This window comes from Sceloporus occidentalis, unplaced genomic scaffold, assembly GCF_023333645.1.
Source record: "Sceloporus occidentalis isolate IW3139 unplaced genomic scaffold, rSceOcc1.0.p SCAF_6, whole genome shotgun sequence".
Lineage (NCBI taxonomy): Eukaryota > Metazoa > Chordata > Lepidosauria > Squamata > Phrynosomatidae > Sceloporus > Sceloporus occidentalis.
The window spans coordinates 55,522,551-55,548,976 of NW_028316986.1; the positions used below are offsets into that span (position 1 = coordinate 55,522,551).

At 40.0% G+C, this 26,426-nt stretch overlaps 1 protein-coding gene across 1 annotated transcript in view; it reads right to left on the reverse strand.

Annotated features, from left to right (window-relative positions):
• Window positions 1-26,426, reverse strand: part of BIRC6 (baculoviral IAP repeat containing 6) — a 241,574-nt gene that overhangs the window by 110,264 nt on the left and 104,884 nt on the right. The window contains exons 34-43 of the mRNA XM_089529449.1: window positions 26,031-26,162; window positions 23,761-23,976; window positions 21,386-21,569; window positions 20,377-20,532; window positions 18,528-18,661; window positions 16,782-16,935; window positions 15,196-15,348; window positions 4,333-4,487; window positions 2,328-2,454; window positions 604-714 (exon numbers count right to left, since the gene is read on the reverse strand). Coding sequence (XP_089385575.1) covers window positions 604-714; window positions 2,328-2,454; window positions 4,333-4,487; window positions 15,196-15,348; window positions 16,782-16,935; window positions 18,528-18,661; window positions 20,377-20,532; window positions 21,386-21,569; window positions 23,761-23,976; window positions 26,031-26,162 — 1,522 coding nt within the window. The remainder of the gene's footprint in view (window positions 1-603; window positions 715-2,327; window positions 2,455-4,332; window positions 4,488-15,195; window positions 15,349-16,781; window positions 16,936-18,527; window positions 18,662-20,376; window positions 20,533-21,385; window positions 21,570-23,760; window positions 23,977-26,030; window positions 26,163-26,426) is intronic.

Below are 26,426 nucleotides of genomic sequence, written 5' to 3' on the forward strand. Positions count from 1 at the left end.
CTGGTTAGTACTCGGATGGGAGACTGCCAATAAATACCAGGTGCTGTAGGCTATATTTCAGAGAAAGGAACTGGCAAAATCTCCTCTGAGTATTCTTCTTAAGAAAACCATATGAAATTTATGGTGCCACCAAAAGCTGGCAAGCAACCCGAATGAATGTATCACACATTTGCATGAAATTCTGAAGATCGTATTTGTCAGCTAGGGAAAATGAGTTAAAACTCTATCTTTAGCTCGCTATATGCACCTCTTCCCTCACTTTCAATAGCAACAATACTAAATTTTCTGTTCCACAAGGAAAAAAGAAGGTACCATGTCTGTTTTACAATATAAAATCTGGTTCTTTATGTATTTCAAAGTTTAATCCAAACTCTTTAGAAAACCAAGGATTATTTTACATGTTCTATAAATTGTGCTGCCACAAACAGCTACACTACCTACACTAATATTTTACCAACTGTATCCCAAACATGAACTGGCTACATTTTGGCATGTCTGCTATTAATTTTCAAAATGAATCAAATTCACTTTAATAGTTGATTTTTTAAAGTAAATTACATTTTAATTTTAGGTTTAGAAGGCTGATATTTACAAGAAACTTACAGTTGAATTGCATGTTCGTCATGAGGGTTAGACTATGAAGTACAAGGCACCATGTTCGCAGTAAGGTATTAGGATACCATGCCAGGACAGTCAGGAAGCTAGTTACTGATGCTGTAATAAACACACAGTTCAAAACACGGCATATCACAACTAAGTTGGAAAAAAAGCATTACTGCAGGCTTCAGTTATTTGAAAAAAGAAATGATCATAAAAAAAAAGCTGGCAATGCCAGAGATGTGAACCTTAGTATCTTCCAAGCTGAGAAATCTACTACATGAAATGGCCAATACCAGTAATAAGCACATGGGCAGGAGATTAAGATGAAATGTCCAATATGAGGAGGAAATTTTACATGTTTTCCAGCATCCAAAGACAAAAATTAAACACAGACCTCTTCCAGAGCAGAGGCATGCCTGGTTCTCACTACACTATTTTCTCTGTGGATGAAAGTATGGCCATGACTGTGTTGCTATTTCCCCTCCCCCCTCTCCCCCTTGTCTGGAAGACGAACTTGCTCACACTACATAGCACTTCTTCACATGTTGCCAACATGTTTGTAACATGTTTTAATCCAGGTTCAGAAGTCAAGCAATCAGGCATATCAATGTGGTAACATGTGATTTAGCACCTCTTATCTTGCTTAAAGAAAAGGCACACAGCACGTATGATAAAAATATGTGTCTAGATTTAGCAGACAATCTTGCTCCTTTAGAAGGCATAAATACATCTTCTCTTGCTAATACTGTAAACACATCAGCAGGGGTAACACTGCCAAAATCCCATACTTAGAAATGATATTTCTCCCATCCCCAGAGATTAGAAGGAGAACAAAGCAGTCAGGCATCACTTCTATTTGGAAAATCTGAAAGAGGCAAGAAGTCACCAAAAGCAAATGAGCGATACTTTTGGAGATACTTCATTCTGACTAAGACATATAATCTTGCCAGTGGAAAAGAACAAGAACATACTCCTTCATTTAAATTAGTCTGAGGCCTTTTTCACACTTTGCACTGATTTAAGCATCATTTCACACGTCACTGGTTTTGTCAGTGCATCCATGTAGAGGTCTGTGTGTGTGTGTATAAGCAATCAGGATCTAATTTGTCATGTTATTCATCATGTTAAGTATACATTTTAACTGTAAGTCATTTTTAAAAATGACGAGCTAGCATTTGTTTTAGTAAACAAAGTACTGGAATAAAGACCAATTTAATAAGAAGGTCATCCAAAACCTGTATCAGGAACAAGCTAAAACTTATCCCATAAATTTCTGTATCTCTTAAAAAAGACAACCTAAGATATGTTGCAATGAGAATATATATATTTGTGTGTGTGCGTGTGCGCATTGGTGTAGGGCAGTGATTCCCAACCTTCCTAATGCCACGACCCTGTAATACAGTTCCTCATGTTGTAGTGACCCAAACCCATGAAATTATTTTCATTGCTAGTTCATAACTGTAATTGAATATGTGTTTTCCAATGGTCTTAGGCGACCCCCATGAAAGGGTCATTCGACCCCCAAAGGGGTCCCGACCCACAGGTTGGGAACCACTGGTGTAGGGTATATGGACATATAAACATAATTACAGTTATGAGATTTCATTTGAATCCACCATGCTGAACAGGGTAGAAATTTTATAAATTTTAAGTACAGTATTTATTGAATGTCCTTAAAAACACTGTCTTAATCTGTACAATAGTGCACAAACATTGAAAAAGCTCACCTTGATTTAAAGGAATGACAGGTGTTCGGTTGGCGTTATACAAGAAAATGTCAGTGCAGTTGTCTTTAGTCCCAGTAGACCCAGAATTTAGGCTCAATGTGAGCCATAACTGTAGAAGGGATTCAAGCTAAAAGATAACGATAATTATTATTTAGAAGTATACCTTGGAACCAGGCAACTATAGCACTGTGAACTTGGATATGTGAAACAAATGGGTTGCTTGAGATTTCAAACTTTATCACTCTTCCATTCATCTTACACATTGTACAGTGGTAAATTGCATTTATTTTCTCTTTGAGCAGTTTTGATCTCATATCAGCTAATCCACATAAAGCACTTAAAGATAGAACCATCACTACTACCTCCATGCTAAAGGAGGAAATGCAGCATTACACTTTGCTTTTGGCAACATTTATCATCAAGACACACTTCTGGTGAGTCAATATTACTTTTTAAATTAAAACATAATGACATTTAACAGTTCTGATGTCATAAAGCAGTTCACACAAGAACCACTAGAAAAAGATGAAACAATGAAAGTGAAGAAAGAAATGTAAGCTCCTGATGTAAAACCACCATGCTTCCCCTCCCCACATTCAAATCACTGTGTTAGTCCTTAATGAGAATTCAAGGCAGCCTTTGCTGGAAGTAAGTGAACCAGGATCACAGCTTTGAATGTTATTAATTCCTTTAAAAAAGTAATTCATTAGCATTACTCATTAATCTGATTAAGGTCATGGGTTATTATAGGCCTCAAGCTGATGGGTGGCTTGGAGCGGCCTCTACCACAGTACTGCAGCAACCAGCTGCCATGGTCCCGAAGCCAGCTGCCACTGCAGTGTGCAACAGGAGCACCTTTTTTGCACTCCTTTTGTGGCCAGGTTATTAGGGCTGTTTGGACCCACATGGGGAAACATTGCCCAAAAACTACCTCCCAATTAAAAAAAATTTTTGTAGAGGGTCTGGGGGCTAGATGTGGGAGGTCCCAATGGTCTATGTAGGCCACATGCTGCACTTTGCTCACCGCTGCTTTAACAAGGTCTCACTAGCCATGAAGATATCCCATAAAGGATTTCAGGAGAAATAGTCTCTAAAATGGTCACATGTCTTGATAACTGGCTCAAGGCAGTTTTCTGGATTCCAAAGGCTCTATAAGCAGAGGATACAGATTTTTTCCACTGCTTGCTTCTGTTTTACTGGGGCCCTCCATGGCTTTGTTGTACAAAAGGGCTAAATTACAGCTAAGGCTATTGAGATAAGTTTCAGCTGCTGCCAAGAAAGTCAGGATAACCATTTACATAGTTGGAATCTCAATTTGCCTTTGTGGTGTGTTGAAATGTGGACATTTTTAATCAGAGTTGGAGGCTGAAAAATTGCAGACACACGCAAGGGGATGGACACATGGCTCTCCATCTCACCCCTCCGAGTTTGTGCCTTTACTTTTTCAGGATTCTGTATCTCATCTGCCTTGTCAGGTGCCACAAGAAGACAGAAAAGGAGAAAAGAAAAGCAGAATGACAATGATCACAGAATGCTGAAGTAAAGGAGCACAATGAAATAAAGGGGGTAATAATGAGCAGTAACTGGAAGTTTGTAGGAGTGGTTTTTATGAACCAAAGCTCCAAAGAACAAGTTTTCTTTGGTAAAGCAGGAACTGGAGATGGAGCCAGAGGGCTGCTACTTTTACGGACAGGCTAGCTAGCATGTCTCCCCTGGACAATGACAGAACATTGCCCAGTGTCCTTGATTCCTCATAAAGGACCTCCCAGAGGGAAGATATGCCTAGAAAATGCAACAGCCAACTGACAGGATCTGGAAATATATCTCTGGCTATTTTCAAAGAAGTAAGTTAAACTAGTGCTGGATCCTCTTGATTAGCACTTCTGATATAAAACGATAACAGCACCAAAGTAGAAGTTGGCTAAAAATTGCCTGGAAAATGTTTATCTTGCATTCTCAGCAGAATTTCAAATGTTCTCTACAAACCAAGATTGATATTACATACCTGTACATGATGGACTTGAAGCATGGAAAACAGTTTGTTGAAGCATGTGCTTAACATTGGTATGGAGGACAACTGGATAATAAATTGGTTGTTCTGATTCTGTGCATGAAGCCCCCGTAGCAATGAATCATCTGTTCCGCTTGGAGACTGTGTTACTGGAGGGGGGGGGGCACAGAAAAGTGAAGACCAAGATATTTTTCCAATTACAAAAAAGAAATTGTATATTTTATCTTTTCTTACTAGATATTCAGCTTTCTTCCATTATAATATGCAAAACAGTGGTTCTTGTTGTGTACCTTCAAGTCATTTCTGACTTAATACTGATCCTAAGGTGAACCCACCACAGGGTTTTCTTGGCAGAATTTGTTCAGAGGGGGTTTGCCTTTGCTGTCCTCTGAGGTTGAGAGAGTGTGGCTTGCCCAAGATCACTCAGTGGATTTCCATGGCTGAACAAGATTTGAACCTTGGGTCCTAGTCCAACACGTAAACTAGTATGCCACACTGGATCTCAGTAAATAATCAGTGCTACAGAATTCCAAAGCAACCTGAAATGATGAAATGGTATCAAGAAGTATATGTAGTCTAAATTTGAGATTAACTGTGCACAGGAAATTTTCATGAAATGTGATTGGGGAAAGTTGTACTCATAATATTGCTATGACCCAGAATTTTTCAGGGGTACAATTTTTATACCAGTGCAGCTGTCACAACACTTGCTCTAAATTTGTGTGTGTGCGCGCTTGCACACATGTATTCAAATGATGCTTTTATACTAATAAAAAACCCTTCACAAATCAAACTTCAGATTAAATGTCTGCAGAAAAAAACCCTATTAAGGATAAAAGGGCAAACAGATCTTCTAGGCAAGAAGCTTCACAACCTAACTACAGCCTTCAAGGAAAGTCCTCCTTGCCAAATACGACACCTAGGATGTCCAAAGCTGGGCACAGAACCATGCTTATATTTTTAACTTCTTTAAATTATGTTTTAAGATAATAATTTTAAAATTGTGAATAAAACATTTAAAGAACAAAGCTTTCCCAGAAGCATTAGTAGTCTTTCCAGTATCTTTTCAAGAAACCTAGTTTTGACAGTTGTTTAGTGACAGTGAAGTATTCAGCCTAAGACGTCCTTCCATCTATCTCTGTGGAGAAATATAAACTATAGGCATAACTATAGTATTAACAGATGTTGTATACTGTATCAGTTTGTAGCACCTCTGAGACTGAGAACATGTATTTGATTACGTAGACAGTCTGTGAAAGCTAATGCTACAAACGCTTTCCCTCAGTCTTGAAAGTTGCTACAAGATTCCTTTGAATATAGGTAAGATTATTAAAGTTCACACAATTTATGAATTGATAACTTGTATAACAAGATGTTTTGAGTTCTGGACTAGGAATCTGGAAGACCAGGGTAAGAATCCCCACCCATCCAAGGAAACCCACTTGATGACACTGAGCAAGTCACACTCTTTTAGCCTAAAAAGAAGGTAATGGCAATAACAACAACAACAACAACAACAACAACAACAACAACAACATTTATTTGTATCCCACCCCTCTGAGAACAATCGGGGCGGCTAACAAAGTTAAAAATACAAAACATGTAAAATCCCTGGTACCCTCCCCTCCTTAAAAAAGTATTAAATTCAATGCAATATTTAAAAAAACAGAACAAGCAATAACAACAAACAAACAAACATACAAGTTAAAAACTGACCAGAAGGTCAACAACATCATACCAACAAGCAACCAGTGGGAGCAGCAGTATCTTTCCCAGAGGTTTTTCTAAGGCCGGGCTCTCTATTCTGGGAAGGCCTGCCAGAAGAGATCCATCTTAACAGCCTTTTTAAAGCCTTTTTAAAGCTAAGGATGTAAGTAGACGGATCTCATCCTGCAGGCCGTTCCACAGTCTGGGGGCGACGACGGAAAATGCCCTCTGGGAGGTAGTCAAAAGGCTAGATTTTTGTGGCTGAAGTAGGCTCCTCCCAGAGGAGCAGGGTGCGCAGGGAGAATTGTCGGGGAAGAAGGCGGTCCCGGAGATAGCTTGGACCCAAGCCATTTAGGGCTTTAAAGGTGATAACCAACACCTTGTACTGGGTCCGGAAGCTAATGGGCAGCCAGTGGAGGGACTTTAGAACTGGGGTAATCTGGTCCCTCCTGGATGTTCCAGAAATTACTCTGCCTGCCATATTCTGCACTGGTTGCAGTTTCTGGACCAAGCACGAGGGTAGCTGCATTACAGAAGTCTAGACATGAGGTTACCAGCGCGTGCACAACAGTCTCAAGATCCCTTACTTCCAGAAAAGGGCGCAGCTGGCTATCAGCCGAAGCTGATAACAGGCGCTCCTGACTGTCGCATTTACCTGGTTCGACATCAGGAGCGACGAGTCAAGGAGTATCCCCAGACTGCGAACGCAGTCCTTGACGGAGAGTGTGACCCCATCCAGGACTGGAGGTTGCAACCCAATTCTTGGTTTTGGGGCCGCTACCGTGGGCATTTCCATTTTGTCTGGATTCAGCCTCACTCTGTTTTTCCTCATCCAGCCCATTACTGCCCGAAGACATTCATTGAGAGAGGAGACGCCATCAGAATTCAAGGCCGACGAATGAGACATGGAGAAATAGATTTGGGTGTCATCGGTGTACTGATAACACCCAGCTCCATAACTCCGAATGATCTCATCCAGTGGCTTCATATAAATGTTAAATAACATCGGGGACAGAATAGCACCCTGTGGGACACCACAGGTGAGCTCCCTTTTACTGGAGCAACTGTCCCCGAGCAGCACCCTCTGGGATCTACCTGAGAGAAAGGAACAGAACCACTGCAATGCAGTGCCTCCAATTCCCAGCCCCCTCAGGCGATCCAAGAAGATGCCATGATCTATCGTATCAAAAGCCGCTGAGAGGTCTAAAAGCACCAACAGGGTCAGACTGCCCCTGTCGATGCTCAGACGCAGATCGTCGGTCAAGGCAACCATGGCAGTCTCAACCCCAACGCCTGTCCTGAAGCCAGTTTGAAATGGGTCTAGTTAATCCGTTTCATCCAAGACAGCTTGAAGAGCAACCGCCCTCTCGATTACCTTGCTCAAGAATGGTAGCAAAGAGACTGGTCTATAGTTGTTCATATCCAGGGGGGCAGGGAAGGTTTTTTCAGAAGCGGCCTAACAGCCGCTTCCTTCAGACAAGATGGAATATGTCCTTCCCTGAAGGATGCATTGACGATATCCGTAAGGAACTTCCTCAATGCATCCCGCCCCCCGGATGGCCAGCCATGATGGGCAAGGGTCGAGAGGGCAAGTTGTTTTCCTCACTCTACCAAAGAGCTTGTCTATGTCATCAGTACTCACAGACTGAAGCTGATCCAGTACAATCTCATTAACGGAATCTCTGGACACCTCGTCCATTGTTTCTGTTACAATACTGGCGTCTAAGTCGGCTCTTATCTGAGAGATTTTATTTGCAAAGAAGTTGTTAAACGCATCACAGCAGGCCGCTGTTGGGTTAAGTAAAGGGTTCTGCGCAGGGGGTACCTGCGTCAGTTCCCTTACTACCCTAAACAGCTATGCTGGATGGGACTCTGCAGACGCAATACGTGCAGAGGAGAAACGTCTCTTTGCTGCACGTATTGCCTCCCGATAGGACCAAAGAAAGTTCCCATGGCGAGTCTTGTCAGATAAGAGTCGAGTTTTTCGCCATATGTGCTCTAGTCGTTGTCCAATCCGCTTCATTTCCCAAAGCTCTGGTGTATACCATGGCTTACAGTGAAGAGTGGGTTGGCAAGGACACTTGGGAGCGATTGTGTCGATAGCCCTGGTAATGTCGGTGTTCCAAGTGTTAACCAGAGCTTCGACAGGGTCACCGGCATTTCCAACCATTAAACCCTCCAAGGCTTTTTGGAATCCAATTGGTTCCATTAGCCTTCGAGGGCGGACCATTCTAATGGGTCCACCACCCCCAGAGGGGCAGATAGAGGCTCTTAGTTCCGTCTTGACCAGGAAATGATCCGTCCATGACAAGGCGGTGGTTTTAATAACCTCCGCCCATGGATATTCCTGTTCGGTACTAAAAACTGCATCGAGTGTATGACCTGCACAATGTGTGGGCCCAACGACCAGTTGGGATAGGCCCATGTTAGTCATGGTTTCCATGAACCTCCGAGCCGCACCTGTTAAGTTGGTCTCGAGGGAGATGTTGAAGTCCCCCAGAACTAAGAGTCTGGAGGACTCCAACAGCAACTCCGAGACCAGCTGTGTCAGTTTGGTTAGGCAGTCTGCTAGACAACGGGGTGGTCCGTAGACTAGCAGAATCCCCAAACTACCCCTGGTCCTCAGGTTGAGGTACATACACTCGAAGTGGATTGTGTTCCGAACAGGTATCCTGGCCAGAGTCAGGTTGTTCTTATAGACTAGAGCCACTCACTGACAAACCTCCTTTAAATAATAATTCTTGCCAAGAAAACTCTATGATAGGGTTGCAATACATCAGAGACAACTTGAAGCACCACAAATAATATCACAAAGTCTATCATAACTATGGTAATGCCACACCCCATCAAATTGATATAGAACATTTCTCCATCAATATTCACCCATACAACCTTATTTTTGCACTGCAAGAGAGAACTCTATTTTTTCTTTTTTTAACATATGGTTGCAATTTTGAAGCAATATGCCATCCAGAAGAATGTAAATAGGTCCTAATGAAGCAGTGGTTTATTTCCTTTGTAAACTGCTACTAGTCCCATAGCTGATGATGGATTTTCTTGTTTGTCCATTTGATACTTCTTCAAATACATTCCTCCAAATACTGTTGTCCTTACCACAGTGTCACCACACGGATGAGCCTGCATTACAATTTCTCCCAGCATTTAGCACGAACAGCTCTATTAATGCAAAGGGATCTTGTAGCAAACTGGGTCTATACCATCAGATGAATCAGATACATCTGCAGTAAACCCAGTCTATGAAGGCTTATGTTACAAACCTCTTTCTCTCAGGCCTTGTGCAGACCGGCCTTTAAGGCCGGCCTGGGGGCGTCGCAGTGCCAAAGGAGTGCCTTCAAGCTGCGGCGCCACAGCTATTGCACCCTTTCCAGGGTGCAAAAAGGAGTCGCTTTTTGTGGCTCCTTTTTGCACCCTGGAGAGGCTGGATTGAGGCCGCAGTGTACAGTTGCCGCAGCCCTGATCTGGAGAAAATGGGGGCGCCTGCTGGCCACCCTTTAGGGGCGGTTTGCACAGTCCCTCAGTTAATCTTAAAAGAGTTACAAGATCCCTTTGCATATCTAGCTATTGTACATACTCGTGTATAAGTCGACCCAATGTATAAGTCGAGGGCAGGTTTTGGGGCCAAAATGATGGATTTTGATATGACGCATGGATAAGTCGGGGGTAAAACTTAGGGGCATGTAACAAAGGATCTAAAGGATGAAACAAAGGAAAACAATGCCAAAGAACTAGCAGTGACTAATTTCTATGATTTTATAATTTTCCATAAATTTTATAATTTACAAATCTTTTGAGTTCAGGTTTGATGATGTAATAAAGCACCAACTTCACTTTAAAAAAATGATTCCCTGCAAACCAACATCATAACACCCTGTTTAACATAAGAATTGTCTTTATAATGAACTGAGAGGAACAGTTCGATAAAGAATGGAATGTATGAATAAGTTTTCAACTACAAGTATATTTCAGTGAAACCAATAACATGCTTCAATGGTTATTACAGTTTAAAAGTTTGCACACTGATTGTCCCTGCTGAAATCACAAGGACTGTGGTCACATAAGAGGTGAATAGACAATCCCAAAGGCTACTGTTCATAGGTTTCCAGGAAGCTTTTAATACCTTCTTTTTTAACTTTATAACTTTGCCTGATTTTAACCCAGAAAAACTGACAAATAATTATTCAGATTCTTCAAAGCCCAAATTTCTCATGATTAGATTGCTTGAATAAATGGTGGAACTGTTCTTCAGTGACATCATCAGCATAAACATCATCTGCTTGGTACCAGCTTCAGCTGATACGCCAACTGCGTCCCTGTCTGGACCAAAGGGCCCTTGAAACAATAGTACATGCACTGGTAACTTCTCGCTTGGATTTCTGTAATGCACTCTACATGGGGCCACCTTTGTACCAAGTTTGGAAGCTTCAACTGGTTCAAAATGCTGCAGCCAGACTGGTCACGGGAACTTCTAGAACCGACCATATAACACCTGTACTAAAATCTTTACACTGGCTGCCAATTAGCTTCCAGGCGCAATACAAAGTGTTGGTCGTTACCTATAAAGCCCTACATGGCTCAGGCCCGAGTTACTTGAGGGCGCGTCTCTCCCTACATAATCCGCCCCGCACCCTCAGAACAACAGGGAAATATGTCCTTGAATGGCCAAAAGTAAGATTGGCAGTAACACACCAGAGAGCCTATTCTGTAATAGCCCTAACTCATTGGAACACGCTTCCGGAAGATTCGATTCAGTCCGACATTAGAAACCTTTAAGAAGGTATTAAAAACTTATCTCTTCCGGAAAGCATACCCTCTCGACTTGTAGAATTTGGTCCCTAATGGATGAAGTTTTTTATCCAATGCCCGACTGTTGTGATATATGTTTTTAAAAATTTGGATAGTATTTTTGGAATTGTAAGGATTGTTTGATATATTGTACTATGACTTGGATCATAGAGTTTTAATGATGTAAACCGCTTTGATAGGAAGGAAAGGCGGTATATAAATTAAAGGTTTATTTATTTATTTTATTTATCTATGCTATCAGAATCCATTGAATCACTGTCTGATGCTAATTCATTTTTGTCTTTGTAGATGGCGTTGACTTCTCTACCATTCATAGCATTACTAATGCAACATTTTAGGAATGACTTCTTCACCATTTCTGGTGGAATTGAATCCCAAGCAACCTTTACCCATTTTGTTATCAAATCAATGTCTGATTTCATAAAGTTCCCTGCTTTTGTCCAGAACACAACCAATGTTGCAACATATTGCGCAGTCATGCCTTGAAAGGCTTGTTGGTGCAAATGTCCAATAGCTGCAGCATTGAAGTTAGGCCACTTGGAATCACTGTTAATGTAGTCGCCATTTCCTTTGCTTCACCCTTGGTATAATGAGTGACATGTTCAAGGAACATATCCCACACCAATAATGAAGGGCGTGATCTTAGTCTCACATCTGGTCACCTACCCCACACATTCCACAGCCACCATTTACTGCCTTCATCATCCATCCAGCCCTTAGGGTGAATGCGAACAGTTATGCCTGATGGAATTTTTAAGTTCTTTGGCATTGTTTTTCTTTTTTATATTATTATTGGGTGCAGCTTTGTGCCATCTGCCAGACAGAATAGGATAACTTTTCATGACCAGTTGTATTCACAAGTATGGTTTTTTTCACCATCACTTGCTACAGTTCGATTACCAAGCATATAAAAAGTAATTGGGGTTTCATCCATATTACCAGTGTTAGCTATATCGAAGTTATGCTTTTGTCTCTGCTTTATAAGAAATCTATGGAATGAAATGACCTTTTCATCTAACTCTTTAGGCAACTTCTATGCAATCTTTGTTCACTGACAAAGGCACAGTCCATAGCGGTTCATGAACCGTGTACACCAACCAGCTGATGCTCTGAACTGTGCTTGCCTTCAGTCACTGAATATTTTTTGTTATTTTTCCATCTAAAGTGCCTTTATCCGAATGCTAGATCAGGTCACAACATAGCCATTTTGTCTGCATTCTGAGACCTAAGCATTTAGATCCTTTTCTAGTTCAAAAGGCACAGGTTTGCTACGCAGTTTTTTATTGAACTCTTGTTTCCTTCAGTCTTGTTTTCTCCAGTCTCTTACAAGTTTTTCATTGATGCCAAAATGTCTTACAGCTGCACAATTATTGGATCCTTTTTATATTCAATCACTTTTAGCTTGAATGAAGCTGTGTAAAAAGTTCTCATTTTTTTGCACAACTCATATTGCAGAGAGCAAATGCTAATTTTCCTACTTTGAAGTACCTACTGTTTTAACAGTGGGATGGATGGTAGACTTTTGCTTGGATTTATTGCAGTATCACACGCATATAAAGTAAATAAAGGCCCTCCTTTCTGTACTACAGGAACAGTGGTGAAACAAGCACAGTCGGGAGAGGCAAGATCTTTGTCCATTTGAAGAGAACACAGAAGAAGCACCAACACTCTACTCTCTCTGGAGGTCTTTTGCAATGCCTGGATGGAAAATAAGAACTACAGTAGCCCTTTGAGTCTATCCCGCTGCAGCAGAGAAGCAACCTCTGTCTGCCAAGGCAGGGAAGTGCCAAAAAGCCACTGCCACTGCTGTCATTTTTATTCCAAGACAATGCAATAGACCACTGGAGACTTCCTAGTAGCACGTGTTTCACTATTAAACAAACCCTATCACCTCTCTCTCCTCCCTCCCTTCCTCATTGGCTTTTGCCATGATCGCAGCCTCGGCAGGGGGAGTTGGGGATACAAACCTCCAATCCCCTCCCCCAATCTCTCTCTCTCTCTCCTGCCTTCTCTCCCTTCCTCACCAGATTTTTCCATGACCACAGCCTCGGCAAGGGGATTACCATACTGACCTGTATATACGTCGACCCAGGATTTTGGAGTCCATTTTGGAGCGTATATTTTTCGACTTATAGACAAGTATATATGGTAGATTAATGTGGCTATGTCTTTGAATACAACTAGCCTTACTGAGCACCTTTAAATGTGTTTCCTAGTTTTAGCTGCAAAGCAGTCTTTTTCTAAATGGTTTGATCAATTTGTGTTTTCAGATCTTTTCTTTAAATCTGCTTCAGCCCATGTGAACTCCACAAAACAAAAACACTCTCAACAACAAGCTGTAAATTTTAGAAACCAATCCTTTAGGACTGTTTTTTGACTGAACCATTATTGAATCAATGCTTGTTGAAATCATCACCTCAATCCTGGGATTAATTATAAAGTGGATTACCTGGTGTATTTGCATTCAATTTGGTCTAAAAGACTGAAACTGCTTTCTCAGCAGACTCCCTGACTATGCCATATATATAGTATAGTATAGTATAGTATAGTATATAGTAGGGATGGAATGCACATTTGTCAGTTTCTCAACAGGGATGAATCTGGAGTTCCTGAACCCTTGAGAAACTCAGCCAGAAAGAAAAACAGCACATCAGAAGTTCCCACAAATTTCAGGAACTTTTTTTTGTGTTCCTGGAACAACTTAGCTTTTGAGAATTGCATGAGACTCTGAGAAACTGTACAGCTTTGCAGTTAAAACCTATGTTCATAGTCTATTTTCCTAGGCAAAGAAAAATGCACAGCTTCCTGAGAACACCCTCACTCACATACATTTTGCTATATACCTGGGGAAAGTGCAGAAAATGCAAAACTACTGCATATACTCATATATAATTCCAGAAATTTTAATTAAAAAATTGACCCCCCAAAAACTGAGTCGACTTATCCATGGATCAATGTACATACTATATACTACATACTTTAACTCTCATTAAAAAAGGAACCATTCCATGGTGAAAGTAAAAAGTACAATCTGTCCTGGAAACACTGACACCCCCCTCTACTCTCTCGTCCATCCAACCTTTAGGATGAGCACAAACAGTTATGCCTGCTGGAAAGTCCTTTGCCATTGTTTTGCTTTGCATCATCCTTTAGATCCCTTGTTACATGCTTCTAAGTTTTACCCTCAATTTAACAATGGGTCATATCAAAATCCATAATTTTGGCCCCGAAACCTGCCCTCGCCTTATACAGTTTGTCCACGCCATCTGCGGGCTTGCCAGCCGCAGATCTGAGCTCACGTGGATGGCAAGCCCCAGCAGACAAAATGGTGCGGGTGCCATAGGATTCCAGCATAGTCTGTTTTCGCCATAGGGGTGTGGGGTCAGTCGGAATGGAACCCCCATGTATAGGTAGAGCCCACTGTACATGAGGTTGACTTACAGTTGTGTATATATGGTAACTACTCACTATAGATGTATTCAAACAATGCAGCGAAGCATCCAATGGAAAAAAGCAATCTTGCACAAAACACACACGTCTGCCTGAAAGCAGTCCTTTCTATACTGGAAACTGGGCAGTTTTCAGAAAAGGCAGCACAGTTCCTAAAAAGATCTGGATAGCTTCCTGAAAAATGGGCATTGTTGTGCATAGGGCAGGGGGGGATTTGAGTTGTTTTGTAGTTGTGGGACAAAAAACTGTTTCATTGTTTTTGACATCTGTTGGGACTTAGGAGAAATCAAGATTTATCATCCCTAGTGTGTAGAGACCAGCCATTTCTCAATTTTCTATTTCTCACATGTTGTATCATAATAAAATAGTAAGTAGCTTAAAAAGGGAACAAGTAGAAAATGTGAGGTGTTTGCTTACTAATTAAGTACACTGATTAAGTACCTGATGAGTTAGGGACCAGAGGATTGTCAGAAAGTAGAATTGGCTGAAAAGTGGAACACAGGGTGTTTTCTTTTAGCTTGCAAAACCATTTTGGCCACTAAAAATTCCCCATAGGAAGAAGTTCTGCTGTTTCCCTTACAAATTACACATATAAGTTCCATGAAATCAAGGAGAGTTTTCTTCTTTCTGCAGGTAAGCCTTGGGACTGCACAGGCATGCGAGGCATCCCAAGCTATCCTCGTAGGCAGAAAGAACTGATGAAAGAATGAATCCCTTGTAGAATTAATAGAACTTACTGCAAGTTTTGAAAAAGCGTAGTAAGAAAGCAAGTAATCAAAATGCAGGGAAGCCTGTGTAGTTCATATATGATATAGGCTACATAACTACTGAATAAATGTACTCTAGAGCATCTTGTCTTAGCAAGGAAAAGATTACCATAACATTCAAAGATGTTTAACCGTGCAAAATTACATGTAGGAGATGTGTTGGTTAATGCTTGCAGAATAGAATCAGCTTCCAGAGTAGACATCATTTTCAGCATCAATTCCGCTTGCTGCTCAAGTCCAACCTCTAAACGAGCATCTAAAGCTTAGGAAAACAACATAAAATCAAAATTTAAATTACACCAAATAAATAAAATGTTTTAACACAAAATAGTTTTATTACATTAGACACAGATAGTCCTTTGGGTCGAATCAAAACTGAAATAAAAAACCGTTGCATAACTGATAATGTAGCCAATGAATTAGGCAAATAATTTCAGAGAAGAGCTCTTCACTTCAGGAATACAATACCATTCATAGAAAGATTAGTTCTGGGGTCAAATACAAACTGAATAAGCATTACCAAGTTGACACAACCAAGAGCAACCAATGACAAGTACTACTTGCCTAGCAGGTAATTAGACTTGAGTTTTTGGAAACAACCCCATCTCCAAATAAACCACACTACTTTTGAAGCATACTGTATATACTCGGCTATAAGTCGATCTCATGTGTAAGCTGAGGGCACATTTTGAGTCCAAGGTTATGGATTTTGGGGAGAGGAGGAGGAGGAGACAGTGACAAGCCTCTGCTCTCTGTTTGCAGCCCACGTGATTCCATCTCCACCTCCTCCTCCTCTGTGTGTGTGTGTATGTGTGAAGAGTTAAGCAGGCTGGCTGCAGAAAACTGAGATTGGGCAAACAAGCAATGAAGCAGCCGAAGGAGGTGAGAAAAGAAAAAAAAAGCCTGCACAGATGGCTGGTGTCTCATCCTTGTCCTGCTGCTTTGCTGTCCAGTCACCTTTTCTCTCTTGGTTGTTTGCAGCTGGTAAGCTTTTCCCCAAACAGGAAAGGAAGAGGAGGAGGAGGAGAAGACAAGGTGGTCAATGGAGAGTGGACGGACAAGCAGAGAAGTAGCAGGAGAAGGCAGGCAAAAGACTAAGAACCATGGCTCAAGGGGCAGCTAGTTTCTCATCTTTTGCCTACCTTCTCTGCTTCTTCTTTGTTGCCTGATTTCCCACTGTCAAAGAAAGTGGAGAGGAGGAGGAGGAGGAGATAACTGGGCTGCATGGAGACAACCATGGGTGGCCTGGCCAGTGGTGAAGAAGAGCCAGAGAAGGCAGGGGAAGAGAAACTGCAGCTGGTGTTTACTGCAGCTGGGAACTCTCACCAAAACACCAACCCCCTCTACTGTCTCTGAAGGCCTTTTGCAATGCTGGGGGGGCCGGGGGGGGAATGTCCACAACTGTGGCTCTTTAGTATTTCCCCACCACAGCAGAAAAGTGACTGCTGACCACCACAGCACAGAAATTGCAAAAAGTCACCATGGATCAGACAGGTTTACCCTCGACTTATTCATGGGTCATGCCAAATTCCATAATTTTGGCCCCCAAACCTGCCCTCAACTTACACATGGTGTCGACTTATAGTCGAGTATATATATACACACACACACACTATGAGGGTCATGGTAGCTAAGTCAGCAGTAATTCCTCAAGCAAGGCAAATGATTATAAGATAGGAATACAGCTAAACATACCTTGGGAGACTGATATGCTCACAGTTTGTGATCCATTCTTCTCTGTTGTAGCTGGTGGTTTTGCCACAGATATTCCAACGCCTCCAATGTATGGGTTGTAATTGTATGTACCATAGTCAGCACCCCAGTAATCATACCATGTGCTGCTTATAGGCTTTATCAAATGAAATAAATGACATATGCAGCTGTTACTCAGAGATTCTTCAGACAGAAACAGTTTAAATGGAGTTTAAACTGTAATTTCAAAGTTAAAATACACTACAGAGGTAGTAACATGTTTTGCTATGCACTGATGAGAAACAGATGATATGAAATGTCTTCCAAATATTTTCTCAAATTAATTTCCAGATCACACAGTTATACTGACCAATAAGACAGGAGGACAGAGCATTTCTGGTTTCAAAGGTTGCATTAACCTCATCACTATTTGGTGACCCTGTTAAAGAATGTTGACATGAAGAAGAAAGACATTTACAGGTCTCTGTTTTTCCCTCAGGGCCCCTATGGACATTGCTACTTCTGTTTTACCACTAGACACTGGAAAGCTATAATGCAGGGTGCTTCAGAATTATTGGGGGAGGGAGAAAGTTTAACTTCCTTTTCCTCCCCGAATTCTGGACAAGATCAGCTGCTAAAAATATTAATATTATTTTAGTACCAAAAATATGTCCTCTCAGGCCTTTTTTCAACACTTTATTATAGTACTGATAATATTTTAATCTCTTCCTTCACTGTGGCCAAGAAGTAGCTTTTATGGTTGTGTCAGCTCTCTGCTGAGCTTAGATTGCATGAATATGTGTGGAATGTTATTTTCTGTCCAGGAACGGCTGTTCCTTTTTACTGGACTTCTATGTTTCATTTAATTATACTGTATTATATTATATTTTACTCTGCTTTTACATTATTTTCAAAATTAGGACAATTGTCTGTTGCCTACAGGACATAGGTTATAGGGTGACTAACTTAACAAATATAGACTGGAAATGTTCAAAACAATGGACTTGGTTCTTAACTCCTTTTAGGGATCATGAAAGTTAAGTCTGCTTTACATTTATTTATTTTTTAAAAACATACACATGTGCATGCACGCACACACAACACACACTGTGTCATCCAATGCTCGTATTTGTGCATATAATAGTTGTTGTTGTGTGCCTTCAAGTCATTTCTGACTTATGATAACCCTAAGGTGAACCTATCTCTCATTTTTCTTAGCAGAATTTGTCCAGAAGGTGTTTGCCATTGACTTCCTCAGAGGCTAAGAGAGTTTCACTTTCCAAAGGTCACCGTGGGTTTCCATAGCTGTTCAAGGAAGGATTCAAACTCTGGATTCCCAGTGTCCCTGTCCAAGTTGAGTCTCCCTTATCCAGAATTCCAGAATCCGAGATATTCCAAAATCCAGCATTGCTCACATGGGTAATTGAGAAAGTGACACTTTTGCTTTGTGACAGTTTAATGTACACAATCTTGTTTCATGTACAAAATTATTTAAAATATTGTATATAAAATTACCTTTAGGATATGTATATAACGTCTATACAAAACATAAATTAATTCCATGTTTAGACATGGGTTATGCAACTATTACAAAATCTGAAAAAGTCCAAGATCCCAAACACTTTTGGTCCCAAGCATTTTGGATAAGGGAAACTCTACCTGTACTTCTAACAGGAAATAATATAATTTTGGAAAAAACAGTACCATAATGTAGGTAAAAGCTTTTTTTAAAATGCATGTGCATCATACCTTGAAGACTTTTGCAGCAAGAGGATCTTTTTCCAAATCAATATCTAAAGGATCAATATCTACTTCCATCAGGTCTTGCAGTAACTCAAGATCAATATCTTTATCTTTTTCCAGAGATGACAGAGGTGGAGTACCTTTAGGGGATTCAAAGAGCTTAATACTGCAACGTACACTTAACAGTTTGTAACAGACAGGACTAGCAAAAACTAGAAAGTCAGCTATTTTAAAGCTGTGGAACCTGGAACCTAATCTGCTCCACAGTGACAACACCTGCACATACTGGTATTTTTATAACACAGTGTGGGGAATTTGTGGCCTATGGGGAATATACAGTTCCCAATTTCATATAATGTTCTTCAGGCCTCCAACCAAAAGTGGAAAAATAAATTGACCAAAAATGAAACAAATGCCATCAAAATCCAATAGTTTCCCTTTTATCATGTGTCTACCCCTACAACTGACTGAAAACAAAACTATACTTATTGGTCTTATTTTTAGCTAAAAATGTCATGACAGGTGCCAAAAAACACAGTAGTTTTCCAGAAAATTGCTGATTTTTCCACCTTCCCCTCTCAGTTTGCATATACTCAACACAACAACTAACATGAAAACTGAAACTTGCATATGTCTCTATACTCCTTGGTGCAGAAGATTGTGCTGCACATCAAGGTACTAGTAGGTGGGGGATACACAAGGTAGGCAGAATTGCACAATGCTATATTTCACAGGTCTTAAGTGACCACTGAAACTGTCATGGACAGGATCAAGCCCTCAAATATTGAATACTGCATGAAAAATAAAATGATAAAATTGCATCTTTTGGAACAGTTATTTAACATATTCCAAGATATCTAACACAGAGTGCAAAACTAGCAGTGATTTCACACAAACATAGATGTATAGGCTGCTATCTATATTTCAATGACTAAAGTGAGAGAAGCTTTGTCAATTAGGTGACAAGCAATTATGTTCCACCGAGGCAAAAAAAATGATGTAAGTGAGCAAGTGCACACAAAAGGTCAAAAATTCTAAAATAAGTTGAGAAAGTTCACCAAATGCTTCTAATACCTTTCTCTACCCTATAGTCATCTGCATCTCCAAAAAGTCTGCCCAGAGGATTGGAATTGCATTCCTAGACCATGTGGGAAGGGGCATGGCAGTGGTGACAGATTAGTAAACTCAAATCAATTTGCCAGATTTCACACTTATCTCTCATTGTTTTGGACCTAGCTGGGAAGAACTCATCCCTGGAGTCAAATCGGGCTCTTTCTGGAGTTCTCCACAATCTGCCTTACACACAACACTGTCATTTGGTTGTTTACAGCTTCTATATTGTTTTTTGAGTCTAAAAGTCTGAAAAGACCCTCCTAATGTGTTATTAGTGGCAGTAAGAGCCCAAATTTAAAGTATACTTTAACCAGTTCAGCTTTGCCCTTGTCCACCACTCCAAAAATGAATTCAGCCCTTGGGCTGAAAAAAGGTTATCACCCTTGCCTTAGGGACTCAATCACAATCAAACCCTCCAGAATGGTTTTCTGGGGGAAACAGCGTGCTGCCAAAGAGACAGGAGGACACAGGAAACGTATTTGCTTTGACCTTGTTTAAATTACCTTATAACCAGAGCCAATGCCTTTTCTTTAAATGGAGCTAACAAAAATTGTTTTCATAGAAAAAGCTACTACTAGGAGTGAGATAGATTACAACTTAGTAAGATTACCAATATGTTGTTACCATGGGCCTTTTAAATCTCCCACATTTTCAACTACTGAAATGGAGATACATTTACTGAAGTGAAAAAATAAAGCAGCTATTTGAAGTTAGTTCTATCCTGCAAACTATCTATATTTACCTGTGATGTCATGCGTCAAAGGCTCATCAATAGTTTCCACTAACTGAACTGCTGACTGCTGAAGGGCATCATCAGAGTCTGCAGCTGAAGCCCCAGCCTCTTCTCCCATTGCAGCTTCCTCCATGGCTTCAGCAGCGATTGGAGCCAACAGTTCTCCTAAACATTCCAAGGAGGATGATTAATTTAACAAAATGGCTTGCCAAAATAGATTACTTAATCTGCCTGAATACTCACAGCATTCAATCTCATATTTTAAAGGATATTATATTTCAGCCAATACCTATATTCGGCATTGTTCAGCCCTTTTTGAAAATATGTAAAACAGAATTTATTTTTAAAAAATTAGATTTCCTTAATTTATGAGTAGTAGCAGTTTCTTTGGGGCATCAGCAACTAAATACAGGAAACTTAAGGCTTACATTAACAATCAATAATTATGTCCAAGACTTCTGTCTAGGCCAAGAATTGGTTGGTAACCTTTTGCCTTTCAGATGCTTTGGAATACAATTCCTATAAATCAAGCCTCTATGGCTAATGGCTAGCGATTAAGGGTTCCTTGAAAAACCTTCAGGACACCAAGCAGCCTAGCTCTGTTTTAGGAAAAACAAATTCAGTAAGATCAGATCCACCATAAAGTAGGAATCTTACCCCCTCCCCTAAAAGTATAGCACATCTCACATTTTGATCACCAACGGGTCAGAAAGTGGCACTCTCCCAAATTCAAATTGGCTGCAAAAAGGTGCTCACTCACAAGAGGCTTTTCAAATACCTAGATGGTGTTTTCCAATTGACACTGTTTATCCAGCAATTTCAGCTAACTGCACTTCACTCGAGCAGCTGAAAATAAAACTGCCTCTTCCCTCTTTCAATGCCAAATGGTTAGAAACTGGTTAGTCAGTAAAATGTAGCCCATTTCATCTTAATATGCTGGCTCTCTGTTATCTCTATCATGCTTTCTACTATTGCTATTGCTAGCACTGTGTTTAAAGAAATTCTGGTATGAACAAACCTGCTAGAATATCTTGGAGCATACAAGTCAGAGAATATTGAGCCCATGCTCCTCCCCAAGAAATATCACCTCGGTTGAAATCTGTTCCAACCAGAAGCAACAATAGCCTTTCCAGCTGAGCATCATTTACAATTTCACACAAATGAATTGTAGGCCTTGTAGCATTGGCAATTCTTGCAAGAACCTGAAATTGAAATGGAAAACAGCACAAATGTAAGAAAAACTGATGCTTAAGGTAACACATTAAATGAGATTTGGGCATCTAAAAAAACCCCACACCTTTGCACAGTTCTGCCCCCTCAAAAGGGATTCTCAGATTTGTGGAAATCTGTGTGGTTCCTTCATGACAGCAAATGCTTATATTATGATGAAGAGCTCAAGTTAGAATCATAGAATTGGAAGTGACCACAAGGGCCATCAAGTCCAACCCCCTGCCATGCCAGAAATCACAATCAAAGCATCCCCGACAGATGGTCATCCAGCCTCTGTTTAAAGACAGAGGCTGGATGGCCATCTGTCAGAGATGATTTGACTGTGATTTCCTGCATGGTAGGGGGTTGGATTGCATGGCCCTTGTGGTCTCTTCCAACTCTATGATTCTAACTTGAGCTCTTCATCATAATATAAACATTAAAGTTCACTATAAAACCAGGCATTGATTTAAGCTATGCTGTCCTTAAAAATTCATGCCTTCAAATAAAAACAAAGTATCAAACAAGCTGTAAAATAGTTGGGTTCCTGCTACTGATGAAAGATGCATTCATTAAAATAACAGAAGAGTAAGGGGCTGTATAAACAGCCCTAAAGGGGCAGCCTCCAGCCAGATTGGGGCCACAGGAACCTCATGCTGCAGCCCCGATCCGGCCTTTCAAGGGGGCAAAAAGGAGCTGCAAAAAGCGGCATAGCTGCAACAGCACAACTGTATGGTGCTCCTTCAGTGCTGCATCATCTGGACGCAGCACCAGAGGCACGCCATGATGCCGCGTGCCGTCTGGAGCGGCACGCGGCATCAGGGTGCCTTGGGGGGTGGAGTAGGGGGCAGAGTCAGGACGCTACTCCTGACTCTGTCCCCAGGCCAGCCTTTCAGGCCAGTCTGGACATGGCCTAAGTTGTACCAAGAATTATACACAGCCCTTTTGGAATGACATCTCACATAGCAATTGAGCTGCACATCAGCCCAGATGCAACTAGTTGGGGAAGGAAATCCCTTTCATACCTGTCTTTTCTATTTCTATTTCTTCCATTTTTATTTTTCATTTCATGTTAGAAAATTGTAATTTTGAAAAAAAAAATCAAGAAAGGAAGACTACTTCCTAAATTCCAGCTTTAATATATCAGTTGTATTCTATTAAAGAATACTATAGGGATGGGTAATTTTGGAGGGCCAAAGGGGGCAATTTCTGGCCTCTATGACTGCCTGCTGGAAATAAAATGTTAATCAATCAAAAACAGAAGAACAGAGATCCATATTTCATTTTGCCTTTTGAATAGTTACAGTTTTGCAGCCAGGGGGAGGGGGGGGTGCAACCCATTTCAAAACAAAAAAATATTATTTTAATCCCTTCCTTTCTCACCCCCCTACTATGCTATGCAGGGGTGGAGGTAGGGGGCTAACCATGAGAAGTTTTATTTATTTCCTCCAATGAGATAAAGGTTGTTACATTATACAGGAAGACAGGCAAAACCTGCACAAGCAGAAGGACATCTTGCTTTGAAACATACAGTACTAGGCACAAACTACCATCTCAGTTTCAGCATGGGTGCAGTGAGGGTACAGTTTATTTCAGGCAAACAGAGTTTAACAAGAGGGGCAAGATAAATATGTATTTAATGATCAATGTTGCTTGAAGCAAGTGTGAAAAATATCTGTGCCTCCCAAATATATTTTCTGATAATATTAAAGATTTGCAGACAATTATTTTAAACCATGGTGTTTTTATTTGGAAGGTGATGGATTCCACTGTGACACAATGCTATAATCAAGCTCAGCTTTTAAAGATTAAGCGTATTAGATCCCATCATCACATTTGTATCATTACTCTTTCCTTCCATAGAGCTCAAGGCAGCCTTACTTGGACTGCCTAATTTTAGCTCCCCAGCACTGTAGGTTAGGATGAGATCAAGACTGATCTTTTGTCATCATGTGAGCTACATGACCAACAGAGGCTCTATGACAACAAAACCCAATCTCCCAAAATTACAACCACTACCCCACTGGTTCTAATTTAGGCACCTGCATGGAAAACACTAGATAAATATCAAAAAAGAATTTCATAACAACTGCTATTCCAACCAGACACAGTGAAATACAGGCTTCAGAATTTCTCTTTATCCTTTTCAAATGCTTGTGAATAATGACTTAATATGCTGTGTACCTTACATACAAACAGCAGCAGATCTGCATGACAAGTAAAATCCATCGACAACAGGAAGAGTGCCAACTTCTGTACTACAGAGATACAACGTTCATGTGCTAATGTAAATGGAAGAGGTTCAATTTCTGGAGTTTCTTTTGTAGTTGATACTTCTGTGTCTAACGTAGAACGGGGCCACTCTGCAGTCCGACGCAAACGAATTAGATCCTTAAAGTGCTGCAAAAGTCAGAAGCATAAAACATATTTGTAATTACTCAACTCATTAAAAACAAAGTAAATTAATGTAGTTATGTACCATATATCAATTTCATATACAAGTAATAATGGAAAACCTAAAACTGCAAAACTTCTTTAATATCAGCATCAAAAAGGGATGAAAACATTGCTTTTATCTATATTAGAAAATATTTCTAATTTTGCATACCTAGATACCTACCTGTGAGTAAGTTCCACTAAACTTAGTGGATCCTGTTTTTCAGTAAACATGCAGGATTAAAGTGTAAATCATCATACCAAATTAATATGTTCTAATACAATCTTCAAACTTTTTATTCCAAAAAGGAAATAAAACTATCAATTTCCCTACAAAACAATTTTCATAAATCTTTCTGGTTCATGATCATGGTTATTTTGACAGGCTTGTGACATTCTGTATTGTATGAAATTATACAATAAAGGCTAACAGATATCAAAAGGCTGTGTCAGATTATAAATTAATTTATATCGGCTAAGGTAACCATCAGGTAGATTTTTAAAGTAATTCTGTTCCAGAATTGTCAGTTTATCTATGCTACTGTTACAAGCATTACCCCATATTACTTGATAGTCTCCCCCCCCCCCCCCCCATTTTCCCTGAAAAGACACGAGACCATCACCCCTAATGTTAAGGACAGAACAGAATGTGTACTAAGTCATCCATTACAATTAGAACATATTACTGTTTTTGTTGGTGCCCTACTAGTCGTCAGAAGTATATCTTATGTGAAAAGAGTATAAAAGTCTTTGAAACAATTTTGGACCATATTTCATCTTCCTTATTTCTTATTCCTAAAATAATGCCATCTATAAGTTATTTCAAAAGGATCAAGTCTTCGCTTTCACAACAAGGCATATCCTCCTGAATGTCTACACCATTTTGTATTTAGGCTTAATTTTGGTGACTAAATAGAATGCCATCTAAAGCACAGATTATTTAAAGATTCAGAGCTTCTTTGGTCTAATACTTCGGTATAATACTTTTGGCTTTATCCGCTTCTAACCACATAGGACCAACTATGCTAGGTGTAATCTTTACAACTTGTTTAAAAATAGGATATACAGATCATCTAGATATTCCCTAGCAACAAAGGAGCAATCCTGGGAAAGGTTTCCCTCTGATGTAAATATGCAAAATGTCTGCCACTCCTTCAGGATAAATATTCCAACATGAAGATAATTAGTATAGCCTGAATCTGGTAATGCACAATGCAAAGTGGGAGCAGATATGATACCATCATTCTGTTTTCATATATTCTAAGTAAAACCTCATGAAGAGGAGGAAGATTTGCAGATAGGGGAAAAATCATACTTAATTAGCAATACTCCTTTTTTATCAGCTACTTTAAAACTATGCTTACATAACATGAACTGAGATAAGTGGCAAATTTACAGAATTCCTTAATACACTATTTCTTAGCACTTTCTAAGTGGATTAATTGAAGCTGGAATCTAAAAACTCGGGGTTAAAGGATGGCTAGTGGATCACAACATTTTTTCTTGAACAGCATTCATACATGTCATATCACAAACTGTTTTGAAAATTCAGTTTTAAAATAAATTTGTGATGCAAACAGAGAAGGGAGGGAACCTATGATTAAGAAATATAAGTCCAAATCTTTTTAGGCCCACAAAGCCAGCAGTGCACATAGGGATCTAGAACATAAAATAATGGTGTAAAAGAAATAATAATCAAAATCCTTTAAATACATGTTTCATATACTGCCATATTTTTACAGCACTGTAGAAGCAGATTTAAAAACTGTGATCAGAAAGAAGCACCACACTAAAGTCCCCAGGGTAGTTTTTACTATGAGGAACTAACAGGTGCCTATGTCAGAATAATGGAGCAGTTCCGAAATTGCATATATATCAGGTAACTGAAAAAGCAAATTAAGCCCTTAAGAGGCATAATGAAATCATTTTTGTGAAAAAAATGAACCCAGAACATATTTGAATTTGCAGAAACAGGTCTTTCTGCCAAAGACAATAAAGATAATTGCAGAACATCATACCTTTGACGTGGCCTGTTTTAGTTTTGCCTGTTCTACTAAAAGTTTATAGGATGATCCTTTGTTGCTTTGTATTTTCTCTTTTTCCATCTGTTCCACCAAAGCCTTCTGCTTTGCTTTTAATAAGTTAAGTTGCTAAAAGAAAATGTTAACAGAAGTATATGAAAATATAAGCAATTAGTTGCAATATAGATATGTACTCTCATATGATGGTCAAGTTAAAGGTTTATTTTTAAAGTTGATAAAACTTTTAAAAGGCTGCTGGCAGAAGTGAATGACAAAACCAGTTTAAATAGCAGCTTTAAGGTTCCAGAAACTGGCAAACTTTTACAGGCTTTGAATAGCAGCAGATAGCTGGTGTGTGCTCCCCTCAATGGCAAGTGTTCCTGATGAATGGGC